This window comes from Pantherophis guttatus, chromosome 4, assembly GCF_059756535.1.
Source record: "Pantherophis guttatus breed Tessera chromosome 4, ASM5975653v1, whole genome shotgun sequence".
Taxonomy (NCBI): Eukaryota; Metazoa; Chordata; class Lepidosauria; order Squamata; family Colubridae; genus Pantherophis; species Pantherophis guttatus.
In genome coordinates, this window is record NC_142066.1 from 151,357,664 (window position 1) to 151,373,445 (window position 15,782).

The 15,782-nt window shown below is 39.5% G+C and overlaps 1 protein-coding gene across 1 annotated transcript in view; it reads left to right on the plus strand.

The window, feature by feature from the left end:
* RHEB (Ras homolog, mTORC1 binding) overlaps positions 1–4,085 on the plus strand; it is a 38,595-nt gene extending 34,510 nt beyond the window's left edge. Inside the window, exons 7-8 of the mRNA XM_034401724.3 lie at positions 1,459–1,540; positions 3,616–4,085. Of these exons, the coding sequence (XP_034257615.1) occupies positions 1,459–1,540; positions 3,616–3,708 (175 nt within the window). The 3' untranslated portion in view covers positions 3,709–4,085. The remainder of the gene's footprint in view (positions 1–1,458; positions 1,541–3,615) is intronic.
* The last annotated feature ends 11,697 nt before the right edge of the window (positions 4,086–15,782 follow it).

Below are 15,782 nucleotides of genomic sequence, written 5' to 3' on the forward strand. Positions count from 1 at the left end.
CCATCGCTTCAGCTTATGACCTTCGTTCTCTGCCGCGACCTTCCCGGGTGACGGCCCATTCCACACGTGGTGCGGCTACGTCGGCGGCCTGGGCCACTCAACCTCCTTTGTTGGAGATTTGCCGTGCGGCTACATGGACATCTCCTGAGCCATTCATACGGCACTATAAACTGGACAAGTTTGCTTCGGCGGAGTCCGCCTTCGGTCGTCAAGTGTTACAGCAGGTTGTGACCAGTGACGTAGTTTCGGACCAGCCTGGCCCCTCCCAGACTTGGGGACAGTGAACTGGGGTATGTCCCACACTGGCTGCTGTCTCCACCAAACAATGGAGAAGGGGCGTTGGTCCTACCTGACATGCTCCTTCTCGTTGTGTGGAGACAGCAGCCAGACCCTCCCTTTGCCTGTCTGGTCCTCTTATTGCCTTCCTTCTTGAGTTTTTCTTTTCTGCCTACCCACACGCCGAGTCTGCCATTATAGTCCTTCATCAAAAGCTGGACCTGCCCGGCAACAAGGGCAGGCTTTAACATTATTGGCTGACTCAGTCCTTCAGCTGATTGGGCGAGTGCTACCCACACTGGCTGCTGTCTCCACACAATGAGAAGGAGCGTGTCAGGTAGGACCAACGCCCCTTCTGTGAGTTTTGCCTCATTTTATGCCCTTTCTTGCCACAGTTGTTCAGTGAATCTGTCTTCTCCTATTGATTTTGCTTGTCAAAAGGTTACAAAAGGGGATCGCATAACCTGGGATCTTTGCAACCGTCGTAAATATGAGCCAGTTGTCAAATGTCTGAATTTTGATCACATGACCCATGGGGGTATTGAAACAGTTGTAAGTGTGAAAACTGGTTATAAGTTGCTTTTTTTAGTACAATTGTAACTGTCACTAATGGTCATTAAAGGAATGGTTGTAAGTCAAAGACTACTTGTATAAATTTATTTAATTAATAAATATTTAATGCTTGAGCCAGAACTTCTAATTATGATAACTTCACATTTTTTAATATTCTTTTAGAAGAAAGATTCCCCAAATAATGACCCTTTCTGAGTACAGGACTCTGCAAAATGTATAGCATTTCCCCAATGGGCCCAATTGGCTGTTCCAAAAATAACACACAGCAAATTGCTTGTGAAGCTGTTGTAATGTGCAATTGGAGATGGTGCCTAAGTTTTATATGGGTTGCATAACTCTACAATGAAAATGACTGCAGATTGGTTTTCCCATGCAGTGTTGACCCACACGGTCAAAATTCAGATGCTTGGCAACTGGCTCATATTTATGACGGTTGCAGTGTTCCAGGGTCACATGATCACCTTTTGCGACCTTCTGACAAGGCTACAAAAATCACACACCAGGACTCCAGGGCCACACTACCATTGAACTTCTGGGTGAGCAGATGGGTCTTCTCCCTATCATAAGTCTCTCACAACAAATTGCCTTTTTCTCCCATCTCCACTCCAGGGTGATCAGCTATGAAGAAGGGAAAGCTTTAGCAGAATCATGGAATGCAGCTTTCCTGGAATCTTCTGCTAAAGAAAACCAGGTAACAAAATATATATTCAAATCCCAAGAGAGACAGAACACTCTCAAGAGCTTGTAAAAATATTATTATAATTATTAAAACTTTTATGCCACCGAATTCTCAACAACTCTGGGTAACAGACCAGCTTTCAACCTCATACAATTTTGCACAGAAATCCAGTCAATTAATTTATGGATGTGCAGAAGGTAAAATAATTTACCTTCAAATAAATGAAGTAAAATAATATATAAATAATTTTTATTTATATTAGAAATAAATAGATGCCACACATTTTTAAAAATACTTATATCCCATGTAGTTAAATGGTGTTTGTTTATTGCAGCAGCATTCTTATCTGCTCATACACTCTCTTATTTGGTTGCTTTCATAACCTGATGCTATTCCACATTAGGCGTTTAACTGGAACAGACACGGCCATTTTAGAAATTTGGTAATATGTGTTTTGTGATTCCTGTTAGTCCTTTTTTCTATATTGCTTTTGTTTTTACAGTACTTTTAAGAAAGGAAACATTTTCTAAAGAGGCTTAAACAAAAATTAAGTCAGTCTTCCTACAACTTGCTAATGATCCCTTTTCAAGGGGGAAAATTCAAGACTGCCATTTATTTGACTCTTTCTATCACAAATCACCATATGTTACCCATTTCAGCCAGTGAGGCTATTGTGAAACAGATACAGACATCAGAAACTGAATATAGCCACTTGATTCCAATTGCCTAAAATGTTTTTTTAAAAGGTAAAAGAGGATGTAGGGTAAAAGCCGCTATTTTCCATGGCCCATCAGGGCAACTTAAGCCAGAGTGTGAGATGAAAAGCTATCATGAAGTGGAAGACTAGTTCAAGGATGCCACACCTTGGCGACTTTAAGACTGGTGGATTCCAGCTCCCAGAATTCTCCAGCCAGCATAGATCATTCCATTTTGAAATAAACTGAAAAGGGTATTACTAGTTTTCCACTCAATCCCATGCAGCCTTATGTCATGGGGTTTGTACCTGGATTAATAATGATTATTGATAATGATACTACTTACTATTACCCAGCAGTAGTAAAGCTTATGCCCTGGCCCAGTGGGTGAGACCAGCTATTTGTAACATACACAACAAATCACAGACCATTGCTTATCTATTAAGATGAGAATAGATTTTCCTTGTTTCTAAACTCCTGATTCAATAATAGGATTTTTTTTTTTCATCAAAACAATATTCCTAGAGGTTCTTTCCTAAAGAGAAAGTGACTTGCAGGTTTGAAATCTGTGTAGAAAAAATTGTTAATTCGTTGTCAATACAGTTTAGGATTGTGCTAAAGTAATATTCAGGAGAAATAAATTAACTAGCTCCTTATGGACCATTTATATATAGAGAGAAATACATTGATATGGTGAATATGTTCATTTGATTTTAGATTTTAAAATGGCCCATGAGACCCTATGCGCATCTGGCCATAAACAAAACACTGTTCAATTACTTGTTGTATTACATTTTTAAGATGCCCAAGGGATCATTTGAGTCCATGGAACAAATTAGACTGGAAGCCCAATTCAAAATTACACCTGGTTGACAAATAATTCTTGCAATATAAGGAGACAGGCATTGGATTTGGGTGGGCTTTGCTAATTACTGGAACCAATATTTTCTCCTAGTGCATTTTCTGGGCAACTGTTTCTTCTTCAGTCCCAGCCCTCAAATACATTTCAATGCATGTTTTAAAAACAATGGAGGCAAAAATGCTACTGAAAATCAATGGCACGGTAAGAAGCAGATTATTTTAATCAGGCCACAAAAGGCCAGTACTTGGCTAGAAAATCTAGTTCTTGTGTTGCTGTTCCTGTGTATTCCTCACTGTTGCTTCCCTCAACTTGATGATTTCTGGATAGGCTAAGATTACATTTCTCTAAATTTGCTGCCAAAACCTCCATGGCCTCTGTGACTTTCAAAGGACAGTTACTGTATCTAATCCACCCCATTTAACCACCAACACTGACACTGGGTATTAATTATCATTCTAACACAAAAGAAGGAACTCTGTACAGTTATGCATTGAGTTCTTAAAAGATCTCCTTCTGTTTCCTTCTTTCAGACTGCTGTGGACGTTTTCCGGAGGATAATTTTAGAAGCAGAGAAGATTGATGGAGCATCTTCACAAGGGAAATCTTCCTGCTCAATGATGTGACTGCACACTGGAGGCTCTAAAGTGGGGATATGTCTTCTCTCTAAAGAAGCAAACTGCCTGTTCCCCTCACAGTGAAACTACGCTTTTTATTCTGTTAACTTGAACTATATACACTCAATTTGAGACTTTTCCCTTCTGATTATGTTAAAGTCTGACTCAGAAAGGCTTCATTTTCATTTTCAAATTTTAAGCAATCATATTTTCAATTTATATATTTCTTAATATTATGACCAAGAATTTTATTGGCATTAATTTTTAAGTGTAATTGGATTAGAATAATCATCCAGATGAAGCATATTGTTACACTACTAACTAGGCTTAAATATCAGTGTTTCTTTGTGTTCAATGTATACTTGTAAATAAAATACTGCAAATTAGGTATGCCTCTTGTTGAAGTTCTTTCAGAATTGCAGTTCTTTTCACATTAACAATGCTTTGCCCAGGATAATAAAATTCAATGTGGCATTTCTGAACTCTGATGGTATATGTCAAAGAGAAAATTCTTGGAGGTAACTTAGAATCATAGGTCAGGAAGGGACTTTGGAGCTCTTCTAATCCAATTCCTTGTCCAAGGCAGGATGTCTTATTGCATTTTGGACAAATGATTGTCCAATCTTTTCTTGAAGGTGTTCTACTCATTAATTGCTCTCATTGTCGGAATTTTTTCTCCTTACTTGTATGTCTGTCCCATTGACAAGCTTCCACCCCTGACTTTTTGTCCTTTTGTCCTATTCTACCCATGACTTTGTCCTGGTGCCCTAGAGAATAAATCAATATTCTCTTCTCAGCGACAGCCCCTCAAGTGCTGGAAGACAGCTATCATGTAACCCTTAATCCTTCTCTTGGATAGATTACACACACCTAACTTTTTCAACAGTACATCACACAATTTAATCTACAGATCTATTATCATCTTGATTGCTCTTCTCTGCACGCTTCCAGGCTCTCAAATACTGTTTTTTGTATTGTGGTGACTTAAAGAATCTGGAAGATTTTGATTGATTGATTGACTGATTGATACACAGAATTATATGGCTATCTCTCATACAGTGACTCTAGGAAGCTCATAACAATCCATAAAAAAATCAGCTAAAAACAAAAGCTCCCGGCAAAAACCTCATCCTAGCCCAGGGGTGGGCAAATGTGGCTCTTTTACAACCTGTGGACAGGTTATAAAAGAACCACATTTCCCCATCCCTGTCCTAGCCCATCTACGGTGCTTGGAGGAAGAGACCAGTCTCACAGTCCTCTGGAAAGGTAAAAGGGTGGGGTTCCCTCAGATCTCAGGTGGAAGGTTGTCTCAAAGGCCTGGGGTGATCACAGAGAAGGTGCACTTCTGAAATCCCATCAGGTACCCACATTTAAGAGAGAGGAGGACCTAGAGTGTATCCAACTTAAAGGCAATAATCCTTGCCCCTTGAGGAAAGCAACTGGTAGTCAATGCAGCTGACATAGCAGTGGTGTTACTTGGCGCCTCAAACTGCACATGCTACTACATTCTGCACAAGTTGTAGCTACCAAAATTGTCTTCAAGGACAGTCCCATGTAGAAGGCATTGTAGCAATCCAAATGGAAGATGGTTAAGGCATGGGTGAGGATGAGCAAGTCACTTTTGTTCCAGGTGTCAAATCATTTCAGCTGGCAAGAGCTTTAATAGGCAGGAGGGGGGATTACACTTCAGAAGGTGAGTGCAATCACCCAATTGAAGACTCGGCTACATGCAATCCAAAAAACAAGTCAAGTCTTCAATTGTAAGATTTCTATTGCCATCTTGACCCACCCCCACCCTGGAGATGTCCCTAATGATTGGTTCTTACTGTGTGGGCAATTCATTAACTCTGGTGATTATATTTTAATTTGGCATTACATCTGTATTTACTCTTCTTGGTAAACGTGTTTTTTTTCCCCTTTGGAGTTTCATATTCTTGCGAAGATTATTTTCAGTTTGCAGATCCTTTGCTCTCTGAAATAAGATCTGGTCTGAATGTGGCATGACAAACTTTCCTGTAAAGCTTATCCTGATACAGCTGACTGTTGAGGTGTGCGTGAATACATCAATTGACCACTGTCACTGTGAATGTGTTTTAAGTTGATGCTGTTATCCTGACGAGTTAATGGAAACAGACTGCAGAACAATTGTTTTAAATTGCCAGCTATTTTACTAGAGTAAACAGCATGTTGACCATTTTGATCTTTGCTCACTTAATAGATCCTGCACACAGTATTATAATACACATTCAGCCATTGTGAAGTTGCAATTAGGCAGAAAATTCAAATCACTTTCCTTGATGATGCCTCTTGCCTTTGTCTACTACAGTGGCTGTAAGATATTTTCGGGGTGAATCTCTGCTAATTGGAAAGAATAGGAATTTATTTCTAAATTCTACTGCCATTTCATTTTGCCCCAAGAAGAAATTAGGACATCACAGATTCTGGACCATAAGGCTTAGAAATGGGTAAATCTGAATCAGATGATGATGATGATGATGATGATGATGATTAGCTAATCTTTAGTGAGATTCACAGCCTTTGAGGCTGATTAATAGCTCAGCAGCTCGAGTCCTATCCAAGGACCTAGGAACTGTTAAGGTATTGTTGGAGGATGTAAGCTGTTCCGAGTAAGGTGGTTTTTTGTAGAGTCAAAATGTTCAAGTCCGGCAAATTTAGAATTTCTAAATAGCGGGGTAGCCCTTTGGGTATTGCTCCAAGGGCTCCAATTACAATCGGGACAACACACAATTTCTTTTTCCACAGTCGTTCAACTTCAATTTGCAAGTCCCAGTACTTTGTGATTTTTTCTTGCTGCTTATCTTCAATCCGTGCATCACCAGGTATTGCAATGTCAATGAACCATACTTTTTTCTTTTCAACTATTGTTATGTCAGGTGTGTTGTGGACCAAGTGTCTGTCAGTTTGAATCCTAAAGTCCCACAAGATCTTGAGTTTCTCATTCTCTAAAACTTTCTCAACCTGATGTTCCCAGTGGTTTTTGCTGTACTTAAATCCAAACTTCTGGCACAATTTCCAGTGAATGATCTTAGCAACACGGTCATGGCGTTGTAGGTAGTCAGTTTGTGAAATTTTGCTGCACCCACTGATCAGGTGGTCGACTGTCTCATCTTTCTCATTGCAGAGGCGGCATTTGCTGTTGGTAACATGTTGAATTTTTGCCTTCATGCAGTTTGTGGCTAGGGCTTGTTCTTGAGCTGCCAAAATAAAGCTTTCTGTTTCTTTTTTTCAGTACTCCTGATCTTAACCAGTTCCAAGTTAGTTTCTGGTCAGTTTTGCCTTCAATACTTTTCAAGTATTGGCCATACAGAGCTTTGTGTTTCCAATTTTCAGTTCGCTGCTCAATTACTTCTTTCTTATATTCTGCTTTTGTTTTAGTTGTCTTTAAAAGGCCTCCTTTATTTACTTCCTTAATCATTGGTTCTTCACTTTTCTGGATGTAATCATTCAAGCTGCATTTTTCTTCTTCCACAGTCTGCTTTACTTGTAGGAGTCCTCGACCACCCTCTGCTCTTGGTAAATATAATCGGTCAACATCACTTTTAGGGTGCAAGGCATGATTCATTGTCATGAGCTTCCTTGTTTTTCTGTCCAAATTGTCTAACTCCATCTGGGTCCAGTCAATTATTCCTGCAGAGTATCTAATCACAGGTATAGCCCAGGTATTTATGGCTTTTATGATGTTTCCTCCACTCAATTTGGACATTAATATCTTACGAATTCGCCGAATGTACTTGGCTGAAGTTAATTCCATGACTTTATTATGCATTAAATCAGAGGCTTCTAAAATCCCCAAGTACTTGTAGCCTTCTTCTGATTTTACTGCCTTTATCATTTCTTCATTCTCTAGTTCTATTCCATCCTCTTCTATGATCTTGCCTGCTTTGGTTGCTATTGTTGCACATTTGTCAATTTCAAACTGCATACCGATGTCTTGGCTGAATTCTTTTGTGTTTTCAATTAATAAATTCAGTTCAGCTTTTGTTTTACCAAACAGCTTCAAATCATCCATGTACATCAAGTGCGAGATTTTCAGTCCTTTCTTTGCAAGTTCGTATCCCTAGTTCATCTTCTTCAAAATGATTGTCAGTGGTAGCATTGAGAGTATAAAAAGTAGGGGTGAAAGGGAATCGCCCTGGAAAATGCCTCGTTTAATTTCAACTTCACCCAGTTCTTCTTCATTAGCCATAAGTTTCGTTTTCCAGAGGTTCATTGAAGATTCCATGAATTTTTGTATGTTGCTGCTGATGCCTAAGATTTCCAGGCATTTCTTGATCCAGCTATGGGGAACTGAATCAAACGCTTTCTTATAGTCTATCCAAGCCATGAACAGATTGGTTCGTCTTTTCTTTGAGTTCTTTAGGATTAGCTTGTCGATCAGCAATTGATCCTTTGTTCCTCTTGAGTTTTTGCAGCATCCTTTCTGTTCTACAGGAAGCAAGTTATTTCTTTCCAGGTATCCATAGATTTGGTTTGCAATGATACCAGTAAGAAGCTTGTATGTTGTTGGCAAACAGGTGATTGGTCTATAGTTTCCAGGGTCCTTTCCTTTTTCTTTATCTTTTTGGATCAAAAATGTCCTTCCAGTTGTCATCCATTCATCATTTTCAGGTGTTTTTAGGATCTGGTTCATCTGGGTTGCCAATCTTTTGTGCAGACTTGTAAGTGCCTTTAACCAGAAGCCATGCAGCTCATCCGGTCCAGGTGCACTCCAGTTCTTCACTTTTCTTGACTGTCTTTGCACCATTGCTTTTGTTATTTTCACGTCTTCCATTTTATGCACTTTAATAGAGTCCTCAACCTGTTTGATCCATTTTGCATTTCTGTTGTGCTTCTTGTTGTTTTCCCACAAATTCTTCCAGAATTTCAGAGCTTTCTCTTTATCAGGCTTTTCATTTGTTGTTACTCCGTCTCCATTTTCTAAGCTCTTATAAAACTGGTGCTGATTTGCTCTGAACTGTGAGTTTTCCTTGAACTGAGATACTCGGTTTTCATACCTTTTAATCTTTTCAGCGATGGCAACAACCCTCTGCTTCAGCTCTTCAATTACTATCGCAATCTCCTTATTCCTCAGATCGTATCTTGCTACCAGGCTGCTTTTGACCTGCTTGTTCTTTAGCTGACCTTGCCTTAGGTTCTTCAAGTTGCTCAAATCTCCACGTACTTTTTTGATCTTCAATTTTAACCGAAATTTCCACTTAGGCTTCCCCTTCTTGCCTCTTTGGTTCTTTTGTATTTTCAACCCCAGTTCTTTGGTGGTTATGACAGCTGCTGCATACATCAGTTCGTTTGTTTCGGCTAATGTAGTGGTTCGAATAGTTTGCACAGCCTCATTGACCTTTTTTAGTACATTTCTCAATTCTTTCCGGTTCACTTGGTTCAGCTTTGGCAAATGTGTTCTTTCAGCATCTTCCATTTTGTGCTTTATTTTTCCAGCTAATTGAGCACTATCTGTTGGTGTTTGTTCTTTAGTGCTTCCTTGTTCTTTATCTTCATCCATTTCAATATCCTCTTCTTCCCTTTCTTCCTCAATTTGCTTTTGAGTCTGGAAATCATTCTTGATGTTACTCTTCTTTGTTGATGTACTCAGACCATTAATTGCTTTCTCTTCTATTGCTATTAATTCTTCTGTAGTGAAAAAGTTGTGGTTTAGGATTACACGTCGTTGGTCCATTAACCTGTGTTCACTGGTGTCACAGTCCGTATGGTTCATCTTCCAAATCTGATACATTCGTTTTTGAAATCCATGTTTTTCTGGCTCAGACTGATAGTAAGTTTCCATAATAGAGGTGTTTTCTTCCCTGGTCCAGATTTTTCGCTTTTTGGGTTTTTCTTCCAGTAGCTTGTCAGCTCCATGCCCTGGTTGCCTAGCAGAGGGAGCTGAGCCCTGTAACTCATTTTGCGTAGAATGCCCTGGAGCCATAGCATCCAACGGAACCCTTGTTAATCCGGGCGACGGTTCAGCCGGCATAAATTTCATTTTTTCTGTATTCACCATGTTTGAATGGGTTGTGGAGCAGATTTTGTCTGGCCCTTCACCTAAGGTCTGTCTGATATGGTTGCACCTGTTCAGCATAGCCCTTAGGATCACTAGAGCACGCAAGCCCCTCCACCACGACAAGGTAGAGCTCCTCGGAGGGGATTATTATTATTATTATTATTATTATTATTAATATTAATATTAATATTAATATTAATATTAATATTAATATTAATATTAATATTAATAATATTATTTAAAGTATTTTAGGTGAAGATTTTTTGGAAAATTTGATAACACAGTTTGTTCTTAACAAAGAAGGGATTGGCATGTACTTCTCCAAATAGCTTGAGTGCAGTACAGATAATCTACAACAGAACCACAATTGGGATTTGAATTTCTATTGCTAAGCAAGATGGCTACTAAATGAGTCACACTTGATTTTTGCAATCTTTTTGCTATGGTTAAGCAAGTCAGTGATCGTTAAATGAAGCACATGGTTAAGTGGGTCCAGCTTCTACTGACTTGTCAAAAGCTGAATGGAACGGTTGAAAATAGTGATCACATGACCCCAGGAAATTGCAACCATCATAAATCCATGCTAGTTGCCAAGGGCCTGAATTTTTATCATGTAGCCATGGGGATGCTGTGAGGGTCATAAAAGTGAGGGTCAGTCACATGTCTACTTTTTCAACACCATTGCAACCACAAATGTTTGCAAAATAAATTGAGGACAATTTGAATGGAATGCTTCCTGCTATTACAGTATAACAAAGGATTTAGGGCTGTTGCTGGAGACTTGATCACAGAAAATCTCTGCTTTTGATGGCTAAGAGGCTGAATCAAATTCTTCTCCAAAGCAGAGCACTAATCCAGGCAACATCTCCATGGCCACTGGCCAATATATTCCACATTGAAACATATAGAGGTAATCCTCAACTTAAAACCACAACTGAGCCCAAAATATCCATTGCAAAGCAAGATGGTTATTAAGTGAATTTTGCCCTAGTTTATGACCTTTCTTGATACAGTTGTTAAGTGAATCACTGCCTTTGTTAAGGGAATCATTTGATCATTAAGCAAATCTAGCTTCCCCCATTTACTTTGCTTGTCAGAAGGTCGCAAAAGGTGATCACATGACCCCTGGAACACTGCAACTGTCATAAATACATGCTAGTTGCAGAGGTGAGATTCACTTACCTTCCCTACTGGTTCGCAAATGTCACCACCTTCCACACATGGTCAGCCTTCCACACATGCTCTTTGTTCGCATGTGCACCTCCCACGCAAGCACATGGCCTCCAAAACGTGGCTAAATAGGATGGCATTGCGGGTGGGCGGGTGGGCCACAGTCGGCGCTACCTGTTCACCAGAACCAGCTGAATCCCACCAATGGCTAGTTGCCAAGTGTCTGAATTTTGATCCCATGACCATGGGGATGCTGTAACTGTCATAAGTGTAAAAAATAGTTATAAGTCATCTTTTTTCAGTGCCATGGTAACTTCAAACGGTCACTAAATGAATGGGTATAAGCAAGGACTACCTGTAGCATTCTGGCCCTGGGAATCCATTTAATGGCCCTGATCCTAGCAGGCACTACATTGCAAGCAGTCTTCTGCTACTTCTTAGGCTTCAATTTCCCCATCTCTGGAAAAAGGACAATTGCCATTAGGTTTATCCCCAGGGGTGATGTGAAGATTTAATTAGCTTATGTCCCCAGAGTGCTTTGAGCAGAGATCTTCCTGCTAATAAATGATGTGTGGGACCAAAATAGCACTTGCTAAGCCAGTTTACTTTCATTCTGAATGTGCTGATTATTTGGGAATTAACCCTGTAGTGCTCAGAACATTTGCAAGCACTAGAGCATGGAAGGAAAGTCAGCTCAAAGATAATAGCACTCTTGAATCCAAGAGAAGTCAGCTTGCCTTCATTTCTAGCACCACAAATAGGAATAACTCTTACTAAACAACAATCGTGTTTGCAGTCAAGGCTGCTCAACAGATGTGCACGCTATAACTGCCATTGTTTTAGCAGATGTAGAAAAGTAAATTGGATTAAATGCAGAAATCATATATTATTATGTTTACATTGTTACTAACTGATTAATGATGGCCATTCATAAAACAATTGGTTGGTAACAATCTTGTGTTGATGAACTAATACATGTGATGTGATAAAGAAAGCAAGTCTACTGTGCCTTTCCAATGGCTGCAGGCTAACTTTTCTTTCAGGTAATTGGTTAACACATATGGATAGCTTTTTTAATGTCTTACACAGCATGGTGTTCTTGCTTTCTTGGGAAAAAAATTAGGCTTGATGGACATGCCAGATCCTCCTCCTGAAGTCACAGATCAACTTCTTGTTTTGGAAGCCTAAATGACAACAGAAAGTCCACATTCCAAAACAAATCATGTATGCTTTTCATGTTGATTGATATTATTGTAAACATTTCTAACAGCACTTTAAAATATTAAGTCCACAGAAGCAATTCTGCAAGAGTTTATGTTTTGTATACTGATTCCTTATCTGCTATAATTCCATACGAGGATTGGAAATATCCATGACTATTTTTCAATGATTTATCTTACAAACTAATATTGTTTACTGAAATCAGGATGGAACTAGTTTACTACAGATTGTTTCTGTCAGGCACAAACAACCAGACCCTTGTAGAGTTCAAGCTTACTACTTTATTATCCCACAGGTGCTTTTTCAGGAGGCAACTGGACTTTCTTGCTTTTTTTCTTTTGAAGATGTTTCGCTTCTCAGCCAAGAAGCTTCTTCAACTCTGACAGGATTGTGAGGAATGGAAGGATTTATATTCCTTGAAGACAGCTGGTCATTTGCATCCTTTTAGAGGGTCGTTGAAGGACTTGGAGGTTTATCTGTGTCCTCAGGGTCACCTTCCATTCCCCACCATCCTGTCAGAGTTGAAGAAGCTTCTGGGATGAGAAGCAAAACGTCTTCAAAGAAAAAACAAGAAAGTCCAGTTGCCTCCTGAAAAAGCATCTTTGGGACAACCATGACCTGGATGACCGAGAATCTCTACAGATGTTTACTACTTTATTATATTCTGCCTATTATATAGGAATTGCCAGACTGTTGGCCTTTGTTTGGGAATAGATAAAATTGGCTATATGGAGCTTAAGAGGAGGGGATCAGTTCTGGACCTCTAATGGCTGCACAAGGAGATAATTTTGCTCTTGAGTCCTGTTCCCTCCCCCCCTTCCCGTTTCCCAACAATATCAGTGAGTCTGCTATTAAGGTATCCATAATTGGCTTGCAGAAATGGGAAGGGACACTAGATGGCACCAGAGGGTTTCTATAGATCTCTATTGCTATCTAGTGGATATTTACATTTCTGCAGCCAGATCCAGTATGCCTAAATTTAGCTGGGGGATTTGGAGACTGGAAGACCAAACTGTTAGGTAGCATTATATTTAATGCTACTCTGGAGTTTCTTCTGAAAATATTTAGATATTCCAGGATAGGAAGCTTAAGTGGAAACAGACTATGTGAGAAACAAGAGACTATCTTTTCAATATTCCTTTCTGATTTTAATTCAGTATTTGTCAATCTTGGCAGCTTGAAGATGTGTAGACTTCAACCCCCAGAATTCCCCACCACCTAGGCTCACTGGGGAGTTCTGGAAATTGAAGTCCACACATCTTCACGCTGCTAAGATTGACAAACACTGTTTTAACTACTAAAGCTATTCTAAAGGAAATAGTAAACACTGAACACTTGTTATAGAACTGCCTCATTGGAGTGATTCTTTTCTTAAATTGTCAGGTTTACATTAGAATTCCTACATCAACTGAATCTAAGCTTTGGAGTTCTTGCCAGGTAAACATGAATTATTCCCAGGATGCATTATTTGGTAGACTTGCCCCTCACCTGGTCTCCGCTTTGCTCACTTCAAGAAAAATTTGCACTGGTAGTCTTTGCAACTACCATAGAAAACATCCCCAACTAAACATTCTCCATAATTAGGGAAAGTGGTTTTAAAAAAAAATATACTTTCTCACTATGTTTATATTTGATATCAATTTATTATTAAAAAGATACTGCAAGGCAGAAATGAAACTTAAGCATTCCAGTGGTTTGGATGACTTCAAGGGGCAATCAGGGGAAAATTTGGAATTGTGTTGTGTCTTGCCAGTCAGAGTCGCGCAACTGGGGTGGTCCACAATGTGCAAACATTCCCTTTGAAATGCAAAGAAAGGAAAAGGGGATTGAGAAATAAAATGGAGAGCATCCTAATTAATCTAAATATACAATTTAACAGTGATGTTTACAAAGCTCCCAAGAGGAAATTTGCATTAGGAGCCACACACAGTGTTACATGCTGGAGCAAAGCTGCATATTTATTTATTTATTTGTTTGTTAAAAACATTCAGTTTTCAGTGAGCTGATTCACTAGATGAAGAACTCAATCTGTCTTGTAGGAGATGCTGTCAGCATGGATAACCAATGAATATTGGAATGGGATAACTTACTTATCCAGGTTAAGAGTTTATGAGTAGATGGAGCATGTCCAGTGGACCAAACCTCTCCCTTCTAGATAATCTTCCATGTTTCCTAGGCCAGAAACTGGAGATAGGCAGGCCCCTATGATCATTTCCAGAAAGGGACATTCATGAGCTGAGTTAATTCCCTCTGTAGATGCTATGAAACTTGGATCTGATACAATCATGTAGACTTTCAAGGCCCACACGAGCATTGGAGTGGGGAAGGAACAAAACTGAACAAATTAATTTCTCTTCTTGTCTGACCCACATTCAATCCTGATGAAGCAAGAATGGATTTTCTTTTCTAAGATCATCTCTGCATTTCAGGGAGAAACTGTCCATATTTATCAGAAACACTTTTAGCAAAAGTTCAAATGTCTAGCTGTTATGTGTTCCAGCTTGAGAACTTTATTTTGTAAATGCATCCATTGCTTTTTAAGTGGTGGCGATTGATTTTTTTTCCCTTGCAAATTCTAAGAAAGGATGAAAACAGGCTAAGGCCTTGTTATACAGCTGAGTCTCTAAGTTGGGTCACTGATCGGAGGACTCAAAGGGGGCAGTTCCTTTGGGAGTTAATAGATCAGTAGGAATAGATCTCAAAAGAATGAGAAAGCACCAAAACAGAAAAAACAGACATACCTACATTTATGATACATTTTTGGAAATTAATACATTTTTAGATAGGAAGAAAGATACCGTAGGAAGACTATTGAAGTCTTTAAGCTTCAGAAGACTCCTGAGAATACCATGGGTAGCCAAGAAAACTAACTAATGGATCATTGAAAATATTAACCCAGAGTTCTAATTCAGTTGCAAATAACCAGGCTCCAATTAGCCTAATCATTATGCAAAATCCAGTTCTCTGAAGAAGACTTTAATGCTAGGAAAGTTGGAAGGTAAGAGAAGAAGGCAACCAGAAGCCAAAGGGATGGGTTCAGTTACAGTGATGATGGGGCATCATTGGAAGTCCTGAAAGACCAGGTTTGGGTTATATCAGGGCAGAGGTGGGTTTCAGCAGGTTCTGACCAGTTCTGGAGAACCGGTAGTGGAAATTTTGAGTAGTTCTGACTGGCCCCGCCCCCATCTATTCTCTGTCTCCCAAGTCCTGGCTGATCAGGAGGAAATGGGGATTTTGCAGTATCCTTCCCTTGCCACGCCCCAAACCACGCCCACCAAGCCACGCCCACAGAACCGGTAGTAAAAAAAATTTGAAACCCACCACTGTATCAGGGGCGTCAAACTAGCAGCCCGCAGGCCAGATGCACCACATGCAGGCCACGCCCACCCTGGGTCTGCAAAGGCAAAAAATGTCAAAATACGTGATGTCACCTGACGCGATCAAGTTTGACACCCGTGGTTTAGATCATTGTTGAGAAAATTTAACTCTATGGTCACTATTTATTTATTTTATTTTATTTTATTAAATTTCTATACCGCCCTTCTCCCGAAGGACTCAGGGCAGTGTACAGCCAGAAATAAAACCATGACAATATAAAAATTAAAAACAATTTAAAACAATTAAATAAATTGGCCGAAAACTCTAATAAAACAACCCATTAAAATAGTAAAATATT